This window comes from Leptopilina boulardi, unplaced genomic scaffold, assembly GCF_019393585.1.
Source record: "Leptopilina boulardi isolate dan_hultmark-lab unplaced genomic scaffold, ZJU_Lbou_2.1 LbouV2_40, whole genome shotgun sequence".
Classification (NCBI taxonomy): Eukaryota; Metazoa; Arthropoda; class Insecta; order Hymenoptera; family Figitidae; genus Leptopilina; species Leptopilina boulardi.
Genome location: NW_026137974.1, coordinates 657559 through 674638, shown reverse-complemented (window position 1 = coordinate 674638; position 17080 = coordinate 657559). Strand labels below are relative to the sequence as shown.

Genomic DNA, 17080 nt, shown 5'->3' with positions numbered 1-17080 from the left:
AGCGACAGTGGCGCCATCTAGCGGCAGCCCGCGGAACTAATTCCTGAGATTGACATAGTTATACTACTATTAAATAAATATTTCTTTGTAACAAATAAATATTCTTTAAGTCAATTAAATGGAATTTGTGTTAAATACAAAATTTATTGATTCAAATACAATTTATTTAATTTAAATAAAAATTATTTGATTCAAGTAAATATTTATTTGATACTTGTCAAGTAATCGATTATTTGAATCAAATAAATTTTTTTTTTCAGTGTAAAACGGTTTTTTTTTAAAATTAATTTTATTAAAATAATTTTTTTAGAAAAATAAAAACAATAATTTTGTTGTTGTATTTTAATTTTTGAAATTAATTTATTTTATATAGGTTGTTACAAATTTTGATAAACTCGATATTGCTGTGAAATTTGGTGTCTACACTGGAGCTTCCATTGCTCATCTTTTATTAAACAGTCTACCCGCACAAAGATTAATCGACTACAGTGCTAATATTACTTATGATTTGTACTTTTATTTTATTTGTCAAATATTTTCTATAATTTTTTGAATTATTTATTATTTATTAATTATAATTTATTAATTATTTATTTATTATACCTAATAATAATAATATATCAAAATTAATAATAATAAAAATAATAAAAAAAAATAAATAAAAATAATAATTGATAATAATTTGATAATGTAATTTAAATTCTAGATACGATGGTCCTTGGTATCAAATGCCAGCAAAAATAAGAAAAATGCTACTATTAATTATGATGAGAAGCAGAATTCCTTGTAAAATAACTGCTGGAAAAATGTTTGTTTTATCATTGAAAAATAATTGTTCGGTAAGAATACATATTAAAAAAATTTATTTATTTATTTATATATATTAAAATTTATATTTTTTGATAATATAATAATTTTTTTTTTTAAGTTCCTTCAGGCTTCTTTATCGTATTTCACTCTGCTTTTATCAGTAACAACTTGAGGAATTTCATTTCATTCTTTCAAAAGAAAATCTCATAGAATAATTATTGCATGTTTATTATCAAAATAATATAAAGGGAACAAATATTTTTATCATAAAAATTAAAAAAACAAAAATCGCAACATTTTTTATAGAGAAATAAGTATATATCTATTAATTATAATATATTTAAATCGCCATTTTTCTAATCGTAATAACTATACTTTTCAATTTAATTAAAAAAAAAAATTTTTTTATTTTTATTAATTTATTAATTTATTTTTATCTTTTACTTACACAGTTGTATAAAATATTATGATGATTGTTTCATTATTTTTTGAAAATGGACACAACAAACATGTAAATATGTAAATTTTAATGAAAGATAATTTTTTCATGTATACAATAGTTTTATTTAAATTCTTTATATATTTAAAATTAATTTTTCTCATTGTCAGAATGTAAGAATTTATGTAAGAATTTTTCGCAAAAAAAAAAATTAAGATTTTATATAAAAAATGCATATTAAAATAAAAATTAAATTCCTAACAGTAACAATTATTTATAAATTATTAAAATTACTAAACAATTTTTTTGAAGTTTGTAAATATTTTCTTTATGAAAATTATTATTTTTTTTCACCTGTTTTTCTTAAAAAAAAAAAAAAAATTTTCACTTCCTCTCAAATAATAATAATTATTATTATTATTTTATCTTCTTTTCTCAAAATTATTATTATTTATAATAATTAATACTATTAATTTTATTTATATATAGTTCTTGTCTGCTTGATGATTGAAGAACTACTGAAAGACTATTCTGGTCGCTGAGAAATGAGGATATAGCTTAAACAAAAGCCTAGAGATATATATGCCATTCTATATTTAAATGAAAAAATAATAAAAATTGAAAACTGTCTTATATAGTTTAAATAAAAAAAAAAAAAAAATTGCAAAAAGACAAAAAAAATTGCAAAATTAAAAATTTCTTTTTATATTTATTGAATATTAAGTTAAAATTTTATTACTTCCAAGAAATATTTGACCTTCTCAAATGATTATATGAATTAATTATTACTTTTAAATTTAACATTTGTTTTATGTGGGACATAAACTTTGTTTCAATGAACGCAAAAAAAAAATCAACAGTTTTAAATTTCACGCCTTTAAGAAAAAAAAAAAAAAAATGACTGACGACGTCTTTGATAATAATTATTTTTATATGAACAAATTGATTTTGTCTTCTATTGGCCTATGGCCATTTTATAGTACAAGACAAAATTTTTACATTCAGTGTTTCGTTATTTTAAATGTTCTATTTTTTCTTATTTTCTTGGTACATTTTTGTTTACGTAATTTTTTTTTATAATTTTTTAATTTAGGAACCCCTAAATTTTTTTTTCAATTTCTCTTTTTTTGTTTAAAAAAACGAAAAAAATGACATTCGAAAAAAATTTTTTAAGGGGTCCGGAACATAAAAATCACCCTGTATATTATTATTATTATTATTAATTAAATAATTAATAATAATAATAATAATATACAGAGTGATTTTTATGTTCCGGACCCCTTAAATTTTTTTTTTAAATAATTATTTAATTAATAATAATAATAATAATAATAATAATAATAATAATAATAATAATAATAAATGAATAAATAATAATAAATCAATAATTATATATTATTATTTATAGTTTTAATTTTTAATAATTAAAAAATAAAAATGAGTATTTAAATATAATAGGTGGCTGGATTTTTTAGAGCATGGGGAAATAGTGATAAAATGATAAGTTGCACTCCTGTAATGATTACAGGCACTGGTTCTCTTCTTTTTATGCTTATAATTTCTTTAAATCAAAAAAAGGTGAATTGAGATATTAAAAAAAATTTTTTTTTTAATTAATTTTATTTAAAAATTTTTATATCAATATTTCTATATTATTTTTTTCAGTTTGGTCAACTTTATCGGGAAATTAAATTTGATTGGGAATTTTGGTCGACCGAACAAGAATTATTAATTATTTCTAATTGTGCCAATCATGGAAAATTATTTACTCTTTTTGACACAGGTTTAATAATGATTTAATTTTTTATATAATTTTAACCGCATAGTAAAAAATTTATAACAATTTTATAAATGAAAAAAAAGAAAATAATTTAAAGAAAAAAATTTTAATTATAAATTAGAAAAAATTAATTTAATATTAAAATTACAATTTTTTGAATATAAAATTTTAGCTTGTGTAATTGGAACAGAAATTGTTGATATCACATGGATATTAAGTCCAAAAATTCTCGACATTATTTTACCTGTGAATGAATCACGATCCAAAGAATTGCCCTACGAACCATATTATTTTGTTAATTATTCTGAAAATTATTTTTATTTGATTACATTTCACATTTCGTTAAATGAAATTTTAATAAGTATTATTGTTATTTGTGTTGGATCAACTTTGGTAACGTTGACCGAACAAGGATGTGCATTATTTAAAATAATTGGGTAATTATTTTTGAAAAAAGTATTTTAAAAAAATTTCATTTTTTTTTTTTGTTTTTTACAATAATGTACTTTTTTTTCTTTTAGCCTACAGTTAGAAAAAATTAATAACAATGAAAATGAAAAAAAGAATTTGGAGAATTTATTTTTTTGCATAGAACATCATAATCGAGCGATTGAGTTTGTACTTTTTAAAAAATATAATAAAATATTATTAAAATATTTATAACTATATGAAATAAATTTTAGACACCTTATATTAAATTTTTAATGGAAATTTTATTTTTCAATGAAAATAATTTTAACATACATTTTGAGTACAACAAAAATGAATATTTTTAACGTTCGGGCTATTTTACCGACTACTGTCAAACCAGATGACTGTTTTACCGACTGCTAATAATAAATATTAAGATATTTTACCGACTGTTGATGAAACAGATTAAACTACTTTTTTTACTGATAAGTCTATTTTACCGACTGATGGCAAAAAACAGGTTACTGTCTTACCGACTGCTAATAAAAACAGATTATATTTTTTTTATCACTGTAGCTGTTTTACTGATTGCTGATGAGACAAATTTGACTTTTTTAGTTTTTTTTTACCAATCTGACTATTTTATCGGCTGCTGACAAAACAGATAACTGTTTTACTAACTGATGATAAATAGATTTGACTATTTAATTAAATTTTAGATTTGAAAAATAATTTTTTATAATTATAGAATTTGCAGAACTATTGAATCTATTTATGGACCTTGTTTTTTATTCATTGTAGCATGTAATGCTTCTTTAATTTCCGTATGTTTAACTCAGGTAAAAATTGTATTTTGTACTTTAAAATTTATCGTAGCAGATAGGTTAGCCTTCTTGACTTTCGTTCGAGGAACCCGGGTTCGATCCCCCATATCGACAATAATTTTTTTCCGTGTATTATTGAGTTAAATTGAAAAATAAAATAAATTTTCATTTATTTCAGCTTGTTGTACATCTTAATGATTTCAAATCTATAAAATTTCTCTTCTTTGGTGGAAGTTCTCTTCTTCATTTATTTTTTATCAGTTTCTTTACACAAAGATTAATGGATTACAGCACTAGTCTCATGGATGTTATGTAATTTTACTTATAAAATAACTATATAATATATTAATTTATATTATTATATTATAAGAAAATAAATTAGATTTTTTTTACCGATTTAACTATTTTACCGACATTTGACAAAACAGAAAACTGAATTACCGACTGCTAATAAAAAATATTACGATATTTTTACCGTTCTTGCTATTTTACCAACTGATGATAAAACAGAGTAGAGTTTTTACCGATCAAACTATTTTACCGACTGCTGACAAAAAAGAATAACTGTTTTGCCGAATATTAATAAAAAAGATATGGATATTTTTACCGATTTGGCTATTTGACCAACTGCTGATGAGACGAATTACTGTTTTTACCGACTTTTCTAATTTTACCTCCTGCTGGCAACAACAGATGACTGTTTTACCGACTGTTAATAAAAAATATTAAGATATTTTTACCGTTGTGACTATTTTACCAACTGTTGATTGAAGCAGATTAAACTGTTTTTTTACTGATCAGTCTATTTTATCAACTGTTGGCAACAACAGATAACTATTTTACCGACTAATAATAACCGCTTAGAAAATTTTTAACGTTCTGACTATTTTACCGACTACTGTCAAAACAGATGACTGTTTTACCGACTCCTAATAAATAGTATTAAAATATTTTACTGTTTTTACTTTTTTACCGACTGTTGATGAAATAGATTAAACTGTTTTTTACTCATCAGTCTATTTTACCGACTGCTGGAAAAAACAGATAACTGTTTTATCGACTGGTAATAAAAAAGATTAGGTTTTTTATCCCTGTGACTGTTTTACCGACTGTTGATGAGACAAATTAGACTTTTTTTTAACCATTATGACTATTTTATCGACTGATGGCAAAACAAATAACTGTTTTACCAACTAATGATAAATAGATTAAAAAATAATAATTTACAGATACAGCAGTGCTTGGTATCAAATGCCAATGAAAATAAGAAAAAATTTATTATTTATTATGATGAGAAGCGGAAAAACTAGTAAAATAACTGCTGGTAAAATAATGGATATGTCAATGGCTAGTGCTTGTTCGGTAAGAATGTTGTTAAAACAAAATTGTGTTTGTATTTCGTGGATTGTTTTATCAAAATTTTATTAAAATTTCAATTTTTTTTTAAAGGTTCTAAAAGCTTCTTTTTCCTATTTTACTTTGCTGTTATCAACGACGACATGAAAAATTCCTAAACAATTGAATTATCCATTTCTAATAATAAGTATAAATAAAAATTATATTAATAAAGCAAATAAAAAAAAAATAATATTTATAATAATAAGTATATGTTATTAATAATTAGAAATAATAAAAATTATATTAATAAAATGAAAAGGCGTGGAACAAAAAACGAGTTTACTAAAAAAGTAAATACGGAAAATAATAAAAATTAAAATAATTAATTAATTAATTAATTATTCTATTAAAATAATAGAAATTAAAATAATAAAAATGAAAATAATGAAAATTAAAATAATAATAAAAAAAATTGTAAATAAAATTATTAATTTTAAAAAATTTTTTTTTATTTTTATAAAATAAAATTTTAAAAAATTCAAATCATTCAAATAATATTGTCAAACTTCGTAATAGTGAATAATGAGGAATACTGTAAAAAAAAATCATTTCATTTTTCTTAAGAGACGTCAAATTTAAAAAAAAAAAAATTTGTTTTTAAAATTTATTATTTGACGTGTGTTAAGTTCTAGTTTGCTCGGAGATTGAAGGAATACTGAAAGACTATTTTATTCTTTGAGGATATAGCTTTGATTTATAAATCAAAAGCTATATAGAGACTCGCTTCCTATTATAGAAAATATTACTGCGAAGATATATGAATTGTAATGATCGAAATCTACAAACTTTCAAAGTTTCTTGAGAAAAACAATTATAAGAAAAAAAATTGTTTCTATTCTCTATTTTCCATGGAAATTTACATTTAAAATGTATATATATATATATATATATATATATATATATATATATATATAATATTTCCTTAGAGAAAATTTATTGTGTTTTCATTTCGAAGAATTATAAATAAATTATATAAAGCAATCTTAAAAATTTTCATTTCCCTTGAGGGATATTTATATATACTTTTGCTTTCAAAATGTAATATTGAAATTTATCAGTCTTTCACACATTTTGCAGTAAGAGAGAGAAAAAAAATAGAGAGAGAGAGAGAAAATAAAAATGACTGACGACGTCTTTGATAAACGTTATTTTTATATTAATAAATTTCTTCTGTCTTGCATTGGCTTATGGCCATTTAATAGTATAAAACGAAATATTTTTATTCAATTTTTCGTTATTTTGTATCTTTTACTTTATCTTATGCCTATGGTAATTTTTCGTTTACTTATTTTTTTTATTTTATTATATACACTCAGAGAAATTGTATATTTGTCTCCGAGCCTATTAACGCTCATTTATTTGTTGCAAATATATTTTATTTCATTGAAATAAAAAATTTATTTGAGCCAAAGAAAAATTTATTTTTGACAAATAAAATTTTTATTTACGCCAAATAAATAAGTTAGTAGGCTCTGAGACAAATATACGTTTATTTAATTCAAATATATTTTATTTGGTTCAAATGTAAATCATTTCTCTGAGTGTATATATTTTTTTTTTGTTGATAAATTTTTATTTTCTAAAATATTATTTTTTAAATAAACTTTTATTTACTGAAATATTGTTTTTTTTTTTTTAAATAAACTTTTATTTTCTAAAATATTATTTTTTAAATAAATTTTTATTTAATGAAAATTGAAATTTTTATTATTATTATTTTATTTTTTTAATGCTAAAAAATTCAAACCAATATTGCCGCGTTTAATATTTCAAATAAATAAATATTTTAGCAAAATATTAATTATAATTATTTTTAAAAATAAAGTAAGTAATTATTATATATATATATATATAGGTGGCAGGATTTTTTAAAGTATGGGGCGATACTGATAAAATGATAAACTGCACGCCGGTAATTTTTACAGGAATTGCTTCTCTTGTTTTTATCATCATTATTGTATTTAAACAAAAAAAGGTGAATTATCGGTTTTTCTATATTAAATTGGAATTAAATTTAATTATTAAATTAGAATTTTTTAAATGTACTGTCACTATGAAAATTTTAGTTTTTTTTTTCGTTTTTTAAAATGAGTAAACAGATGTTTAATTTTGATTTGTCAGTTTTGTAAAAAAAAAAAAAAAATAAATAAAATAATAAAAAATAAATTGAAACAAAAAAAATCTTTATTTCGAACAGCGATATATTTCTCTAGAATAGAGAAAATTTTTGCTCCTTCAATAAAATAAATCCCTGTTCCAGAGAAACTTATCATTGTTCCAGGTTAAGATTTTTTTCCCTTAATTTTTTTTTAGAAATTTTAAAATCAGAATTTTTTTCTGCACTAATATTTCTATATATTATTTTACAGTTTGGTCAACTTTATCGGGAAATTAAATTTGACTGGGAATTTTGGTCATCCAAACAAGAATTATTAATTATTTCTAATTACGCCAATCATGGAAAATTATTTACAATTTTTTATACAGGTCGTGATGATTTAATTTTAATTACTTTAATAAAAAAATTAAAACAACTAATTTAGTTTAAAATAAATTTACAGTATATAGAAATTTTTTTTTTTCTTTTTTTTAATTTTCTAGGCTGCCTAATGGGGACATCAATTATTGATATAATATCGCTTATAAGCCCAACGATTCTCGATATTATTTCACCATTAAATGATTCACGATCAAAAAAATTGCCATATGAATTTTATTATTTTGTCAATTATTACGAGAATTATTTTTATTGGATTACATTTTTTTTCTCGTTAAATGATATTTTAATAAGTTCCATTCTTATTAGTTGCGAATCTGTTTTGGTTGTTTTCACTGAACATGCTTGTGGACAATTTAAAATAATTGGGTAATAATAATAATAATAATAATAATAATAATAATAATAATAATAATAATAATAATAATTTTTTTACAAATATTTACAAATAATATTTTTTTTTTGTCTCTTTTCTAGTCTACAATTACAAAAAATTAATAGCTATGAAAACGAAAAGAAGAATTTGAAAAAAGTATTTTTTTGCATAGAACATCATAATCGAGCTATTGAGTTTGTATTTCAAAAAAAATTGACTAGAATGAATTTTTTTAATTTCTTCCATTTTTATTTGAATATTAGTAAAAAAGATAAATTTATATAAAAAAAAAAACCAATGAAATCTACACGGAAAAAATATTTACCTGAAACAGCGAAAAGTTTCATTAGAATAGCGAAATATTTAATTGAAACAAGTAAAAATTTCGCTACTATAGTGAAACGTTTCTCTGTTCCAGGTAAATTTTTTTTTTTCGTGTATATTTCTGCGTAAAATAATTTTTATTAAATTAGATTTTGCAGTAATATTGAATCTATTTATGGTCCTTGCTTTTTATTTATAATGACATTAAACGCTGTATTAACTTCTGTTTGTTTAACTCAGGTAAAAAAAAAAAAAATTCAAAAATTTATTTAATATTTTTATAACTATAAATTTTTTTAAATTTTTTAATTTTAATTTTTTTATTTTTAATTTAAAATATAATTTAAAATAAAATTTAAAATATAAATAAAAATTATTAATTTAATTTAAATATCAATTTCAGCTCGTTGTACATCTTGATAATTTTCAAGTTGCATTAAAATTTACATTATTTGGTGGAAGTTCAATGATTCATTTATTTTTTATCAGTTTCTTTTCACAAAGATTAATCGATTATAGCACTGGACTCACAGATGTCATGTAATTTTTCTTATAAAATTACTATATAATATATTAATTTATATTATTATATTATAAGAAAATAAATTAGACTTTTTTTTACCGATCTGACTATTTTACCGACTACTGACAAAACAGATAACTGTTTTACCGACTTCTAATAAAAAAGATTACGATATGTTTACCGTTCTTGCTATTCTACCAACTGATGATAAAACAGAGTAGAGTTTTTACCGATCAAACTATTATACCGAACGCTGACAAAACAGATAACTGTTTTACCGACTATTAATAAAAAAGATTTGGATATTTTTACCGATTTGGCTATTTGACCAACTGCTGATAAGACAAATTACTGTTTTTACCGATTTTTCTAATTTTACCTCCTGCTGGCAACAACAGATAACTGTTTTACCGACTACTAATAAAAACCGCTTAGAATATTTTTAACGTTCAGGCTATTTTACCGACTGCTGATGAAACAAATTATAATTTTCTGACCAATCTATTTTACCGACTGCTGCTTAAAAAAACAAAATATTTCGCAATTGAGAGAAAAGGCATTTTTTTAAACTGGCAAAAAATTTTCGAAAAAATGTTAAATTAAAGAAAATTTTTTTTTTTTTTAGTAAACAAAATTCTATTCTAAGAATTTAAAAAAAAAAACTGAAAAAAAATTTTTAATTAACTTTTTTATAATATTTACAGATACGATAGTTGTTGGTATGAAATGCCAGTGAAAATAAGGAAAATTTTATTACTTATTATGATGAGAAGTCGAGTTCCGTGTAAAATAACTGCTGGAAAAATGTTGGATATGTCATTAAAAAGTGCATGTTCGGTGAGTAAATTATAAAAAAAAAATTTTTTATTTTCATATTTTTTTTTATATCTACACATCCAGAAAAAAGATTTTTTTGATTCAAAGAAATAAATTTCTCTGACAAATTTTTTCTTTGATTTAAAGAATATTTTTATTTGTTTCAAACAAATTATCTTTGATTAAAAAAAAAAAAATTATCTTCGTTTCAAAGAAATTTTTTCTTTAATTTAAATAAATATTTTTTTAAACCCTATATCAATGTTAGAATTTCTTTAATTTAATGCACAAATTTCTTTCATTCAAAAAAAAATTTCTTTAATTCAAAGAAATTAGAACTAAGAAGTTTTTTTTTGTTTCAAAGAAAATTTTATTTTAAATGAAAGAAAACAAGTCAAAGAAATTGGTTTCTTTAAATCAAAGAAATCTTTTCTCTCGATGTATATAATATTATTTATAAACTGTATTTTTTTAAAAACACAATTTTTTTAAATTGTATTTTTTTAATTTCCAAACAAAATTTTGACATAATTTAATATAAATATTTTACTAAATGAATTTTATTTTAAAAAGCTTCTACGAGCATCTTTTTCATATTTTACTTTGCTGTTATCAACATCTACGTGATGGATATCGTCAACTATTTAAAAAATAATTAGTAATTAAATATAATTACTATTAATAAAATTATAATGTAATATATAATATAATATAATTTACTAATATTAAAAAAAAACCTCGCCGCCGCTGTTTCAAGAATCTGTGTTTTTAGGTTTGTTAGTATTTTGGTTCGTATTTTAAACTCAAACCCAACGGTCACTTGAACTAGAAATTTACCTAATTTTGAGGTTATGTTTTCTAATTTGTTCGTATTTTGACCCTAAAGATTAGATATGTCAAGAGACTGCTGGGTTTGAGGTTAAAACATAACCTCAAAATTAGATTAAAGTTCAAGGTCAAAATACTAACAAACCAAGATTTTAACCTCAAATCCAGCGGTTTTTTGACCTAGAAATTAACCTAATTTTAAGGTTATGTTTTCTAATTTATTCGTATTTTGACCCTAAAGATTAGATATGTCAAGAGACTGCTGGGTTTGAGGTTAAAACATAACCTCAAAATTAGATTGAAGTTCAAGGTCAAAATACAAAACAAACCAAGATTTTAACCTCAAATCCAACGGTTTTTTTGACCTAGAAATTAATCTAATTTTAAGGTTATGTTAGCCGATTTTAACTTCAAACCCAACGGCCTCTTGAGATATAGAAATTGACCTAATTTTGAGGTTATATATTTTAAGGTAATATAGTATAAAAAAATAAAATTAGTAGTAGTTTATTATTTAGTAACTAATTATTTTCTGTGTGTGATAAATATATATCTAATATGTAATATTTATTATATTTTTTAGTTTAAAAAAAAATTGTAAAAATAATTTTTTATTAATACGAATGAGTAGTATAAAACTTAAGGTGTCAGGCAGTGGTATAAGTTGATTTTAGGGAGACTATCATATAATTATCGTCGATAATGAAGTAGTTTAAGTCGTTTTTTGCCAGACACATTTTCAATATTATACATTAAATTTTAAATTATACTAATTTTTGAAAAAGTAATATTAAATTAGTTATTTTTTTTAAAATTAATTCTACATTGTAATTGTTAATTTAAATTAATTTTATTCACCTTTTTTAAAAAAAAATATATATATATTCAAAAAGTAACTTACTTAAATTTAGTAAATTAGTAAATTTTTTATTTTTACAAAATATGTACAGCGTTGTTGTAAATATATATATATATATACTATTAACATTTTAAAGTAAGATATTTCAAACTACTTTCTTGAAGTAGAAAAAATATATAGCCATCGAGAGCTATAGGGACATACATTATTTTATTTAGAAAATATTAATGAAGATAATGATCGAGACCTAGAAAACTAACTTTTTCACCAACTTTTATTGTAAGGAATTAAAAACAGCAAAAAACGATTATTTTAATATAATATCGTTGGAAATATTTAATATGTAGAAATAATTAATGACAAATAATGGTCAATTGGTCAACATACAAAAACAATAATAGTCATCAGTCTTAAATTTCATCTCTTTTATTTAAAAAGGACAAAAAAAAAAAAAAAAAAAATGACTGACATTTTTGACAATCGTTATTTTCGTATTAATAAATTTCTCTTCACCTACATTGGACAATGGCCATTTAATAACACAAAATTAAATTTTTTGGTTCAATGTATAGTAATTTTTTATCATGCAATTTATTCTTTTACTACGGTAAATTTTTGTCGTTTACTTCCCTCCTTTTTTTTGGGATTAAGTTCTAAAAATCAGTTTGTTAGAATTTTCATTTAATAGAATTTCGATTAGATTTAATTTTAATTGAGCCAAATTTTATGTTTGAATTATATTATATTTTGTCGAATTTTCATTAAACCGGTTTTCTTTATTAGAATATAACCGATTTTTTATAATAAAGAATTTTTCATGTCACTTAAAATTAAAATACTGAAATACGAAGACAATGAATTAAATAAATTTTTCAATAATTTTCAATTAATTTTAAATTTTAAACTCTTTTTTATCACTTAAAATACTAAAATACGAAGATCAGCTGTTCTTACCGACGGCGGCCATTTTTTCCAGTCATGTGACAATATCGACCAATTAAAATAGACAGCAATTTTTCCCGCAATTTTTTTAAATTTCATCCTCTTACTTTTTTCAACAATTGAAATATTTTGAATTAATATGCAAAATTATTTTTTATTTATATTATTAATTATAAAAATATATTTATTTTATTATTATTATTATTATTATTATTATAAAAATATATTTATTTTTATAATTAATATTATAAATAAAAAATAATTTTGCATATTGATTCAAAATATTTCAATTGTTGAAAAAAGTAAGAGGACGAAATTTAAAGAAATAGCGGGAAAAATTGCTGTCTATATATTTTAATTGGTCGATATTGTCACGTGTCTGAAAAAAATGGCCGCCGTCGGTAAGAACAGCTGATCTTCGTATTTTAGTATTTTAAGTGATAAAAAAGAGTTTAAAATTTAAAATTAATTGAAAATTATTGAAAAATTTATTTAATTCATTGTCTTTATGTTTCATTTATTTTAAAATACAAAATTATAATAGAATTTAAACCATTTAAATTACAATTGAACTTGAATATTGTGTTGTGAATTTTTGTATAAAAAATTTTTTAATTTAAAATTTTATTTATATTAAATCTTATATACATATAGATAGGTGGATTAATTAATGTATGGGGTGATAGTGATAAAATGGTAAATTCCTGTTTACCAGTTTTTACATCTATATGTTCTTTTTCTATCAAAGTAGTTAATTTGATGAAAGGAAAAGAGGTGAATTTTCTGATATATTTATTTAAAATAGAAATTTTCGTATTAATTAAAAAAAAAAGTAATTTTTTTTTCCATTTCAAAATAAAAATTTTTCTATTTTTAAAAGTTATTTTTCTACATAAATTTATTATTATTTTAGAATTTTATATATTTTTTTTTCTAGTATTATCAACTTTATTGTGATATCAAATTTGATTGGCAATTTTGGACCTCTAAAGAAGAACAATTAATTATTTTAAAACACGCTAATTATGCAAGATTGTTCACTTTGTTATGTTCAGGTCAAAATTAAATTAATATTTAGATATTTAAATTAAATATTAATAAAAATATATAATATATATATATATAATTATATATTAAAATTTTATTAAACTTTTTAACAATTTTTTAGGAGGCGTAACGGCAACAATATTTTTTTTTTTATCGCCATCATTTATTCCACAAATTCTAGATATTGTTTATCCTCTTAATGAAACGCGATCTAAAACACTTTCACTTGAAGTCTATTTTTTTGTCAATTCAGAAGATTATTTTTATTTTATTTTTTTTCATATAGCGATAAATTTAATTTGTCAATTTTTTATTTTCGTTGGTTTTGAATCTTCTTTTGCTATAGTCATTGAACATGGATGCGCTTTGTTTGAAATAATTGGGTAATAATTGGGTTCTTTCAAATTTTAGAAATAAAAAAAATTTTTTTTTTTTTAGTATTTTTTATTAATTTAGATATTATATTAAATTGTTTTTATTTTCTTTTAGTTTTCAATTAAAAAAAATTAATAACAATGACAATGAAAGGGAGAATTTGGAAAAATTATTTTTTTGCATAGAACAACATAAACGAGCGATTAAGTTTGTATAAAATTTAAAAATATTTTTCATATTTTTTTTTTTTAATAGATTTATTATTTTTTAATAATATTGTTTTTTTTTCATTAATTTTTCTATCGGTTTTATAAAGTTATAAATTTTTCATTTATACAATATTATTAGATTTTGCAACAATGTTGAATCGATTTACGTGACCTGCTTCTTTTTTGTAATGTCAATAAATGCCTTTATAATTTCTGTTTGTTTAACTGAGGTAAAATTTACATTAGTTTTTTTTTTTATTTTTTTTTTTTTTGTTGACATTATTGTAATTGTAATTAAATAATAATTAAATTTATTTCAGTTTGTTTTACATCTTGATAATCTCAAAATGTCAATTCAATTTGGATGGGCATGTACTAGTAGTTTGATTTATGTACTCCTTAATAGTTTCTTTGCGCAGAGATTAATTGACTACAGTACTGAACTCCCAACTATAATGTAAATTTAATTTTCAATTCAAAAAAAAATTCATTATTTACCCATATAGCACGTAAGCTTACAGCAACCTTGCGGCAAGCTTGCCGCGCAATATTGCCGACCTTGCGCGGCAAACTTGTCGCAAGCTTACTGCAAGCTTCAAATGTCCCACCTGACCCAAGCTTTGCATGGTAAGCTTACAGAAAGATTTCAGTGTAAGGTTACTGCAACATTGAACAATAAGATTATCGCAAGATTTCTCAGTAAACTTGCACGGTAAGCTTGTAGCAAGGTTGGTGCAAAATTGCCAAATAACCTTACTTTAAAACGAAATTTTTTTTTTTTAATTTTTCGTCTAATTTATATAATAAAAATGTATAAATAAGATGAAAAATTAAAAAAAAATTTTTTTTAGTTTCAAAGTAAGGTTATTTGGCAATCTTGCACCAACGTTGTTACAAGCTTACCGTGCAAGCTTACTGAGCAATTTTGCGATAATCTTATTGTGCAATATTGCAGTAACCTTACACCGCAATCTTGCAGTAATCTTACACTGCAATATTTCGGTAAGCTTATAAAATGAAAGCTTGGGTTAGGTGGGACATTTGAAGCTTGCGGCAAGTTTGCCGTGCAAGGTTGGCAACCTTAAGTGCTATCCCTCATAATAAAAGGATATCCCTAGGATATCCATATCAATGGTCGATATCCTAGAATAGTGCCCAGGATATCTTGGGATATCCAAACCGCCGGTCTGTGGGACATCAACAGGACATCCATAGGATATCCCTAAGACATCCACAAAATATCTATTGGATATTATATTGCAGGATATCCATGGGATATCCTTAGGATATCCGTGGGATATTCTTAGGATATTCACAGGATCTTCTTGACATACGGAAGATATACTGAGAATATCCTGAAAATATATGTGGGATATCCTGACGATATCTATGGGATATCTGGAGGACATTTATGAAAGTCTATAGAGATATCCAGAAGATATCCTGTGGATATCCTCATATATCCATGGAATATCCAAAGGATATCCAAACCGCCGATTTTTTTGGATATCCTTAAGAGATCCTTTTGATATCCATAGGACATCCCTAGGATATCTGCGGGATATTATCAATATATCCCAAGATATCTTGTGTTATTAGGGATCTGGGTTTTTTCTTTTTTATATATAAATATACTCTAAATTACAAAACAAAAAAAATCATTATAATTATTTATACAGATACGATAGTTCTTGGTATCAAAAGTCAGTGAAAATAAAGAAAATTTTGTTATTTATGATGATGAGAAGTGAAATACCTTGTAAAATAACTGCTGGAAAAATAATTGATATTTCATTAAAAAGTGTATGCGCGGTAAGAATTTTTGCAAAATATATCTATGACAAGCTGTGAAAAAAAGAGACATAAGAAGAAGCAAAGAAAAATTATAGGTTATGTTTAAAATTTTTTTTAATGAAAATACATAGAGAAAATCCAATCTCAATATAAATTATTTATTAATTTTATTAATAACAGAGTGAAATTTATAATAATACTAATAATTTTCTACTTATTTTATAATAATAATAATAATAATAATAATAATAATAATAATAATAAAATTTTAAAAACGATTTTAACAAAAAATGAATAACAAATTATTAATATTTAAATATTTAATACATCTAAAGTATTCAATAAAATTTGATTTTGAATTTACATAAATAAAAAGAAATTTTTAATCTATAAATATCATAAACATAACCTATAATTCGCTTTGGTCTTTTTTTTATGTAATTTATAGAATTTTAAATTATAGAAATTTTATTAATTACATTTTTTTTTTTGAAATAGATACTTCAAACTTGTTTCTCGTATTTTACTCTAATGTTATCAACGACGAATTATTGAGGAATATCAGGGATTTTTTTTCTTTAGAAAAAAATATAATAATCTTGAAATTACAAAAACCAACAGTATCTTATATATATATACCTACTTCTTTTCATATCATGCACTTTAAATGTAAAAAAAAATTATTTATCGCATTTTAAAATAATAATTATAATAATAATAAATAAATAAATAAATAAATAAACACATGTACTGAAAAAAATTTTCTAGGCAAAAACAAAATTTTCTATTCCTGCATTATATAATTGTAGCAATATAAAGTTTGTAAAG

The 17080-nt window shown here is 21.9% G+C and overlaps 3 protein-coding genes across 4 annotated transcripts in view; 2 read left to right on the top strand and 1 right to left on the bottom strand.

The window, feature by feature from the left end:
• The window catches only part of LOC127289237 (cytochrome P450 4g15), a 267349-nt gene that overhangs the window by 23328 nt on the left and 226941 nt on the right, over positions 1–17080 (bottom strand). The window lies entirely within an intron of this gene.
• The window catches only part of LOC127289208 (uncharacterized), a 42737-nt gene that overhangs the window by 13011 nt on the left and 12646 nt on the right, over positions 1–17080 (top strand). The window contains exons 18-28 of the mRNA XM_051317008.1: positions 374–510; positions 707–839; positions 2708–2827; positions 2915–3032; positions 3202–3466; positions 3551–3643; positions 4189–4279; positions 4443–4576; positions 5494–5626; positions 9263–9399; positions 10087–10219. Of these exons, the coding sequence (XP_051172965.1) occupies positions 374–510; positions 707–839; positions 2708–2827; positions 2915–3032; positions 3202–3466; positions 3551–3643; positions 4189–4279; positions 4443–4576; positions 5494–5626; positions 9263–9399; positions 10087–10219 (1494 nt within the window). The remainder of the gene's footprint in view (positions 1–373; positions 511–706; positions 840–2707; positions 2828–2914; positions 3033–3201; positions 3467–3550; positions 3644–4188; positions 4280–4442; positions 4577–5493; positions 5627–9262; positions 9400–10086; positions 10220–17080) is intronic.
• On the top strand, positions 12367–16920 carry LOC127289240 (odorant receptor 13a-like). Its single transcript, XM_051317053.1, has 9 exons — positions 12367–12492; positions 13482–13601; positions 13765–13882; positions 13996–14257; positions 14364–14456; positions 14598–14688; positions 14779–14915; positions 16138–16270; positions 16751–16920. Exons 2-9 carry the CDS (start codon positions 13521–13523, stop codon positions 16805–16807), a joined length of 972 nt encoding a protein of 323 aa, XP_051173010.1. The 5' UTR covers positions 12367–12492; positions 13482–13520; the 3' UTR covers positions 16808–16920.